Source organism: Phymastichus coffea, unplaced genomic scaffold, assembly GCF_024137745.1.
Source record: "Phymastichus coffea isolate CEN01 unplaced genomic scaffold, Cenicafe_Pcof_1.1 PCOF00006, whole genome shotgun sequence".
NCBI classification, from domain to species: Eukaryota; Metazoa; Arthropoda; class Insecta; order Hymenoptera; family Eulophidae; genus Phymastichus; species Phymastichus coffea.
Genome location: NW_026706817.1, coordinates 9,207,517 through 9,217,239, shown reverse-complemented (window position 1 = coordinate 9,217,239; position 9,723 = coordinate 9,207,517). Strand labels below are relative to the sequence as shown.

General features: G+C 44.0%; 1 protein-coding gene across 1 annotated transcript; it reads left to right on the top strand.

Annotated features, from left to right (window-relative positions):
- The first annotated feature begins 811 nt into the window (after positions 1 to 811).
- LOC131668142 (uncharacterized) lies at positions 812 to 4,950 on the top strand. Its single transcript, XM_058942052.1, has 2 exons — positions 812 to 2,675; positions 2,744 to 4,950. The coding sequence occupies exons 1-2, from the start codon at positions 812 to 814 to the stop codon at positions 4,948 to 4,950; spliced, it is 4,071 nt and encodes a 1,356-aa protein (XP_058798035.1).
- The last annotated feature ends 4,773 nt before the right edge of the window (positions 4,951 to 9,723 follow it).

The window sequence follows — 9,723 nt, the reverse complement described above, 5'->3', positions numbered from 1 at the left end:
ACGGGTAACGTGTGTGTTGAATGTGAGTGCGAGTTCCTGCAGTATCGTGCATTTTATCTTGTGACCTGTCGAACCCACGATCGCAACAAGGGCTACCGGCATCCGTAGGCCTAGCTGAGGATATACGTGATATCCTCTGAGGCGTCTCCGACCCTGGGCAGCTCAGACAGCAGCAACTCGGCCCTACTTTAGGGGCAGCATAGTGCGGGCCGTGCCCGTGACCAAGACGTTGGCACTGTGCTGCTCTAGGAGACGACCTTCCTTCTCGCACAAGGTGCAATTAGCGTCGTGTGGTAAGCGAGTAGTCTATAACTTGAATGGCCATTCACAGGCAAAGCGAGCCTGCCGAAATGTATTAACTATAATAAGTAGCATAACTCTGTACATTCGTCGACTGTATTTGCTTATATTTAGATGGCTTTTCCCTACTTATGACTGGGGTTTTTATGCCGGATAAATACGAGCCTAATTATATTAGATAAAATTATAATAAAAAATAAATCCATATCTTTTATTTGTTCACTATTCACGCACCATATTAGTATTAAATTTCAAATAACTCAATATACATGAGACTTATAAATTCTTTCTAATAGGGGATCCAAATTTCTGTGTTAATTATATTTAACTTGGAATTTCTACTAAGAATTGTCCAATTTGTTCATGGTGCCCCGGGTGAGGAGTGCGTGATTAGTGAATAAATACATTGATTGCTGCGTTGCTTTATGGTCATATTTAGAATTGTCTTGTGTTAGAGGTCCACCACGATATAGTACGCTCTTTCCATTTGTCTTTTGTCTTTGTGTGTAAGATGGCGCCTAGCCCGTTAACCCGACTGATAGTACTCCAACAACAACGCCATGATGAAATTAAACGCATCGGCGATCACATACGTCATCGTGCGGCTAACACGCTTAGCAAAACGATCATACAAACGCGCATTAATATGATCAACGACCTGTGGGCGGATGTGCGTAAGACACACACCGATATTGCACTGCGAGCAGAGGCGTTTGAAAACGCTTATATTACTGAAAATAAGTACGCTGCCTTGCAAGATATCTATGAGAATACCCTTGACGTATTGTTAACCGCACTACCGCAGTCTCCGAGTAATGAGGAACGCAATCCTCGACGACGCGAACGTGAAGACGACGATCACGACGATTGTTCAGCAAAACTTCCTAGGTTAGATCTACCTACCTTCTCGGGCAAGCATGAAGATTGGGATAGCTTCGCGGACATTTTTACCACCCTCGTACACAACGCGCCGCGCATTGCTGATACTACTAAGCTTCAATACCTGAAGTCTTGCTTGAAAGGCTCTGCAGCCGAGTTAGTGAAGGACGTCACTATCTTAGGTATAAATTATGATACGACATGGAAAGCTTTGAAAAATCGATTTCATAATCCGCGCTTGACAATTAATAACTTGCTTGACGCCTTTATTAACTTGCCGCATCTTAAGAAAGAGTCAGCCTCTGATTTGCGTAGTTTTATCGACAATGCACAACGAATTGTGCGTTCGCTTAAAAATCTAAGAGCTCCGGTAGTCCATTGGGATTTATGGCTAGTCCATTTGTTGGAAGTCCGTCTTGATACCGAGTCCCGAAAACACTGGGAAGCTGAGTGGAGTGCGAAAGATCAATCATCCTTAGCCAACATAGAAGACGATGACGATGATTATCTCGTTCGCATGCCAAAGTTCGTCGATTTGGCTGCGTTTCTAGAGAGACGCGCACAGTCTTTGATAGTCATCCAAGCTGATAAGGAGGACAAACGTCCGAACCCTCCTATCAGTACTCTCTCAAGCTCGCGTAAAGTTCATCACGCACAATCGTCGCAGCCAGCCAGGATTTTGAAATGTGGATTTTGTGAAGGAAATCATTTTACTTCAAAATGTTCCGCCTTCCTTGCAAAAACTCCAGAAGAACGCAAAAAGGCAGTGCGCGAAGCTAAGCTGTGCTTCAACTGCCTCGGCCGTCATAAGCGTTCCGCGTGCCCATCAAAGTATAGGTGTAAAGACTGCACAACCGAAGAACGTCATCATACTTTGCTTCACTCCGCTTTTTCCACTGAAAGGTCAAGTGCTTTAGCAGCTACACAAAAATTTAGAGCGAATATTGGGCGCACGGCGGGCGGCCCCGGACTCAGTATTAACGCTTGCAACTCGGCTGCAAGTCAGCAATCCATCTTACTCGCCACGGCCCAAGTTACGGTTATAGGCCCGTTTGGAAGACAGACTTGTGCTCGGGTCTTGCTTGATCAAGGGTCAGAAGCCACGTTTGTCTCTGAGTCGCTCGTCCAACTCCTCCAGCTCAAACGAGATCGTGTGACAACTAGCCTAATGGGAATAGGAGGCTGTACTGCTGGCGCCGTCAAACACGCGACTAGCTTCACCATGAAATCGAACCAGGATCCTCCATTTAAAATTGATGTGAATGCATTTGTTCTGCCTAGATTGACGTCCGAATTACCGTCGCGAAATCTTGTGGAGCTTGAATTAGAACCATTTAAGATGCTACCTCTCGCTGATCCGGAATTTTATCTCTCGGATAGAGTCGACATTTTGATAGGAGCGGATCTTTACGGACAATTGTTACGAGCAGGTTTGACCAAATTTCCTTCAAGCTCGCTAGTTGCGCAAAATACTGCTCTCGGCTGGGTGATATCAGGTCCAACGCAAAGAGTGCCGTTACGGCAGCAAGCAAACGTGAGACCGTTAAATCTTTGCGTTGTGTAGTTAGCAATGACTTAAGTGATGTGATCGAACGTTTTTGGACAGTCGAAGAGGTTCCTGTCGCGCCTAAGAGTCTGAAGCCTCAGGATGAAGTATGGGAGAAACTTTTTGCCGAAACTCATAAGCGTACTACTGACGGACGATTTCAGGTTCGCCTACCCCTTAATTCAGAGCCTCCACGAGTAGCCGATGAGACGCGAAGAGTGGCCCTCGGTTCTTTGCAACATCTATTGCGTCGCTTTTCGCGCGATCCTACATTACAGCAGGCATACACCGACTTTATGGAAACGTACATAAAGCTCGGTCATATGATACCTGTACCAAGATCTGAAATTAAGAACACGCGAGCGTGGTATCATCCACATCATCCTGTTATCACCGGTACTGCAGAAAAACCCAAGATACGTGTTGTTTTTGATGCCTCTCGTCGTACTCATGATAAGTACTGCTTGAACGAGCTTCTCATGTCAGGGCCAGCTCTTCAGAGTGATCTCTCGTTGATCTTGTTGAATTGGCGTCGGTATAAATATGTTTTTACAGCTGATATTGTGAAAATCTTCCGGCAAATTCTTGTTGCTCGCGAAGATCAGGATTTGCAACGTATCCTGTGGTCGCGTGCACCGGGAAGGCCTGCTATGGATTACCGCTTAACAACGGTCACGTACGGCACGGCCTGCGCGCCTTTTCTCGCGATTCGTACGCTGCTGCAATTAGCATCCGACGAAAAGACATGTTTTCCCCTCGGAGCGGCTTGTCTTGAGTCAAATACGTACGTCGACGATACGTTCGCGGGTGCAGATGATTTGCCGACGGCTGTGCGTATACGTGACGAGTTTATCGGCATCTTGAAGTCCGCTGGCATCGAGTTAGATAAGTGGGCTGCAAATCACCCGAATCTATTACCTTCATTTATCCTGTCGGGTGAAGTCGGCGCGATTAAACAAATCGACACTAACAGCGCGGTAAAAACGCTCGGTGTGCATTGGAACCCGTCGAGCGATGCCTTTAGCTTTAGCGCGTCGATCTTGAGCCGTTCAGAGAAAAAACTCACAAAAAGATCGATCTATTCGGACATCGCGCGGTTATATGACCCTCTTGGCTGGCTTGCTCCTGTGACGGTACTGGCAAAAATTATTATGCAGGACTTATGGATTGAGAAGTGCGACTGGGATGAGCCCTTGTCTGCCGAAATCTGCGACCGCTGGCAGAGCTACTGCCAGTCACTCTCAACACTGCACACTCTCTCGATTAATCGTTGGCTTGGGTTGTTTGATCAGAAACCATTTGAGATTCATGGTTTTTCTGACGCATCTTCACGTGCATACGCCGCTGTCGTCTATTTACGCATCGATAACGGTAACGGTAATTATCATGTATCGTTGCTAACAGCAAAAACGAAGGTTGCACCAGTTAAGACCGTCAGCATTCCGAACCTTGAGTTGTGCGGTGCAACTCTTCTCGTTAAATTAGTGGTACACTTGCAAAAACTGAAGTTTCTGCAAAATGTGCCAATACGCCTATGGTCCGACAGTCAAGTAGTACTCACTTGGCTCAAGAAGCACCCGTGTCATTGGAAGACATTTGTTGCCAACCGTGTTTCTTTAATTCAAACCGAGTTACCTTCCGCGTTGTGGTCGCACGTACCCACAAAACAAAATCCGGCTGATCTTGCCACGCGAGGCGCGATGCCTGACGAATTGCGAGCGAATGACTTGTGGTGGACTGGTCCTATGTGGCTATTATCTCCTTCTGATAAATGGCCCCAGCCACGACAATCGTTGCGTTCACTACATACTCGGCCAAGCTCTGACGAACCAGTGTTGTTGGCGAGATACTCGAGTCTTACGCGACTCATACGTATAACTGCATGGTGTTTGCGACCAATATTGCAAAAGGTTCGACAGCGAGCATCCCAAGGCTCTTATCCTAAATATCTCACGCTTGCAGATATTGATAATGCCAGAACCGTGATCGTGAGAGTAGCTCAAGCGCACACGTTTTCGACGGAAATCGAGTTACTACGATCTCATAAGACTCTACCTAAGCGCCATTATTTATGCAAATTACAGCCCTTTTTAGATAAGGATGGTATTCTTCGCGTCGGAGGTCGCTTGAGTAATGCCAATCTACCTCGCCATTTGCAATATCCGCCAATTTTACCTCGTTCCTCATCCCTTAGCCGACTCTTTGTGTCATACGCGCACGAGTGAGCGTATCATGGTGGACCTACTCTAACGATAAGTATTCTGTTGCGATTTGCGTGGATTGTGAATATGCGAGCGTTGGTCAAATCAGCGATACACAAATGTGTAAGATGCCAGCGTCATTCGCCTCGCTTGGCCCATCAACTCATGGGCGATCTACCAACGGAACGTGTGACCCCTGCTCGACCATTTACCAACACTGGTCTGGATTATGCTGGTCCCTTCCAACTACGCGCATCAAAGGGCCGTGGCCGAACGATCTACAAGGGCTACATTGCGCTTTTTGTATGTTTTGCTACAAAGGCATTGCATCTTGAAGTTGTGAGTGATCTCACGACTACTTCATTTCTCGCTGCCTATCGACGCTTCGTAAGCAGAAGAGGACTCTGCAAGAAACTTTTCAGCGATAATGCTACAACCTTCCGTGGAGCTGACACCGAGCTTCGAAGCATGTTCACAGCCGCCTCAAGCTTTTACAAGGAAGCCGCAAACTTACTACTCAACGATAGAACAGAGTGAACATTCATCCCGCCTACAACTCCACACTATGGAGGACTATGGGAGGCTGGAGTTAAGTCTACTAAGAATCTGCTGAAAAAGTTGATTGGAGAACGCATTCTTACTTTCGAAGAGCTATCAACAGTCCTGGCTGAGATTGAAGCTTGCCTCAATTCGCGCCCCTTGTGCCAACTGACAGCAGATCCCGAGGACTTGCAAGCACTCACTCCAGCACATTTTCTCATCGGAGCTGCCTCTGGAGTTATCCCTGACGAAGCCACACCATCGGTCCCAGAAAATCGTCTCGACCGATTCCAACTCTTGCAGCGAATCCGAGACCAATTCTGGAAGCGTTGGTCCAGCGAGTATGTACTTCTACTGCAAGCGCGAAACAAGTGGCAACATCCGACTGCAAATTTCACAATCGGTCAACTGGTCCTTATGAAGGATGATCGCTATCCACCATCTAAATGGCCTCTTGGGCGTGTGCTTGAATTACACGCTGGCTCAGATGGTCTTGTTCGAGTGGTGACTGTCAAGACTGCAAACAACACACTCCGTCGACACATTGCCTGTCTCGCACCCTTGAACCTGCATCGATCTGAAGACCATGAGGATAAGTCCAAGCCGGAAAATAGTATATAAGTTGCGAAGTGTACATTCGTCCGACGGACGAAGGCGGGCGGAATGTTCGCGGCATCTGCGCTCCATGTGCATAGCACGAAAGTAGAGAGTAATAATTTATAACAATTTTTTTGGCGGTTGTAAATGTGAAAGTTTATTTAGAGATTCGGTCCTTTGTCGCTTAATGTTTTCTCTCTTTTTTTGCGGATGGGGAAAACCCAGAATATTAACACGTGCGGCAGTTCCAGCGGTGTGCGCGCGATACAAAAGAAAACAGGCGGTATGGTCGTCCAGCAATTGTCGCGCAGGTAAACATTCGGAGGAAAATTCGGCACTATAAACCTTGCTTTTTTTTAATTGTCTCCACGAACAGGCCCAATGCTGGAGAAAACTCTGATCCTTCTTCAGGAAGGAGGAAGCAGCAGTAGCTCTCGAGAACTCGATCCTTACACCTCGTAGCTCTATCTCAGCACCTCGTCATCTAGTTGCGCTCAGTTAACTGCTGCTTTCAATTGTTACGTCGTTGTGTTAATTTATCGTGCTAGCCTTCACGGGTAACGTGTGTGTTGAATGTGAGTGCGAGTTCCTGCAGTATCGCGCATTTTATCTTGTGACCTGTCGAACCCACGATCGCAACAAGGGCTACCGGCATCCGTAGGCCTAGCTGAGGATATACGTGATATCCTCTGAGGCGTCTCCGACCCTGGGCAGCTCAGACAGCAGCAACTCGGCCCTACTTTAGGGGCAGCATAGTGTGGGCCGTGCCCGTGACCAAGACGTTGGCACTGTGCTGCTCTAGGAGACGACCTTCCTTCTCGCACAAGGTGCAATTAGCGTCGTGTGGTAAGCGAGTAGTCTATAACTTGAATGGCCATTCACAGGCAAAGCGAGCCTGCCGAAATGTATTAACTATAATAAGTAGCATAACTCTGTACATTCGTCGACTGTATTTGCTTATATTTAGATGGCTTTTCCCTACTTATGACTGGGGTTTTTATGCCGGATAAATACGAGCCTAATTATATTAGATAAAATTATAATAAAAAATAAATCCATATCTTTTATTTGTTCACTATTCACGCACCATATTAGTATTAAATTTCAAATAACTCAATATACATGAGACTTATAAATTCTTTCTAATAGGGGATCCAAATTTCTGTGTTAATTATATTTAACTTGGAATTTCTACTAAGAATTGTCCAATTTGTTCACTTAGTTTATTGGGAAGGAAAACGTCAAACTCAGCCTCCAGTTCGACGACTCTTGTTCCGAATTTTGTTTGAACTTTTTTCATGCCAGTGACTGTTTAAGGATTGAAGGATTCAATTTTTTTAATTTCTTCGTTGGCAAGTAGGATGGGGTACGAACTACTGCGTTAATAGCTTCCACAATGCGACATGTAAAATTCCAAGTATAAAAAATGAAAAAATTCTATGAATAACAGTTGACATACAATTTTTGATTAAAAAGAGTATTCAAGCTATATGAAGGATCTACTGTGAGCGTAGACGAGCGAATGAATCGGTATCTTATATGGTTAAACCGCTCATTTTAATTGAAGATGTTGTACCAATCCCCCACCTCTACTTAATTTTCCTCATCCTCTAAATCTAACATTTTTAGTTTGCTGATCACATCATAATCATAATCATCACTATCATCATTATTCGACTCTGATGTTGAAGAATCACTGTCAGGGAGGTCGCAAGTCTGACTTAATTGTCGACTATAACGGTTTTTCAACCAGTTTTTAAGAGCCACGATATTTAGAAGCGCGTAGATTTCTGTCCAGTCTAGAGGATGATAATTGCAAACTATAGGTTCATAAAATCCTGACTGATGTAAGGAAGGACAACCCAGATCTTCGAGATCGAAGACATGATCAATAAATCTAGTGAGCTACTTCACTTTTTGACGCCCCTTTAAATAAATAAGAACTTTCTCAGTGTCAGCTGCTAAGCGACATAGGTCTTGTATAATAAGCGGATGGCAATCGTATGGTAAGTTTCCTGTATTCCAATCAAGCCCATGGAAGTTATTTGTAAGCCATGAATTTTCACGGTTTGAATGACTGGGAAGTTCTTCCCAAGGACATGGTGGTTTGAAAATCCAATGGACGGGTTCAATATCGTTAATTCAATATATTGAGATTTATCGTTGCTAGTTCTTTAAAAACTGGTTGATGATCGTACTTAAAGTCTTGTATATCAGAGATGATTTACATGTCAAATCTACAATAAAAAAAATATTAGACAGAAATATAGTTTAAATCAAAAGTTAGTTCATTGATTGAAATTTTTTCAATACCTTGTTAAAGGATTGCAATGTGCCATGATTGCTCGAACCGATGAGTGCTCGACTGAATATGATGAAGCATCGATTTTGACACGCATTTTATACATTTACCCCTTTCCACTTTTTCAAATATGTTAGTAACAGCGCGATAATCAAAATTCGCTCACACGTCTATGTCCAATCTTTATGAATGTGGCAAAGTTCTTTTTATATGCTACAAGAACTCTAGCTCCGAGCAAATATAGTTAAGTCCCTTTAAACGAGCTGACGCTAGATGACTTATACTATAGCCTTTCTTTCCAATGCGCACACGGCTTAGTTTCATCTGTCTCTGCTATCGACACTTAGTCTCTACAGCATGCAAAACAGAAAAAAAACTTAGAATCGTGCGCCTACGAAGTGATATAGCTCCATTAGCTATGTTGCACGCTGAGAAAGATAAGTTTTCGGTCATATGAGAACTTACACGTGTGAACGTAATATGGTCTTAGCCGTGGAGCAGTGCAATGCGTCACACTCTCCCCTCTCCCAAAAGTTAGCCATGTAGCGCGTGGCTATGAGCTGTGCGTGCACTTTCTCTCTCATTCATGAATTTATATAAAGGGAGATCATAATGCACACGCGTTAATTGATGATTGAACAGCGTCACGACTGCACCTTATGAATTACTAAATCAACGCGCTCATTTCAACTTTGAAAAATTTTTAAGTATTCATTGCACTAAATGTAATGTATTTGGTCTTGAAAATTTTTTTGAAGTTAATGAAAAAAGTAGTTAGCGTGACAGTTAGAAGCGTGCACGCATGAAAGGACATAGTTACGCGCGCGAGTATAAGTGGTCTTAGTTGCGCGCGAGTATAAGTAGAATTAGTTGCGCGCGCGAGCATAAACACCTTGCACGAAAAGTCCATAACCGGAAGACCTCATCCTCTCGCTGCGAAAGCTTAGAGTTAAATGACTCTGCGTTAAGCTCCCCATCCTGAAGTAGCCTTTAAATTCCTATGCATTGATTGATATGTAGGGACTTTGTCGCGCGCGAACATATTAGGACTTAATTATATGCAAGCATATTCGAGACTTACGATATATTACAAGTGTCAATACCCTCACTTGACTTTGACAATTTTTTAAAATAAAAATTTTTTCAATCATTTTTCTTAGAATTCATAGGTTTAATACAGTTAGTTCATTGCTATACATGTATATAGTAACCAATGCTCTCGGTTACGTTAGCTGATCCATAGTCGTAAAAATTTGAAACGTCGCGCCGTAGGTCATGTTATAATACAAATTCCCAAAACAAAATACACCAACTTTCTCTTATTTTAAGTGCGTAGTTCGATTTGAAAGAAAGAAAAA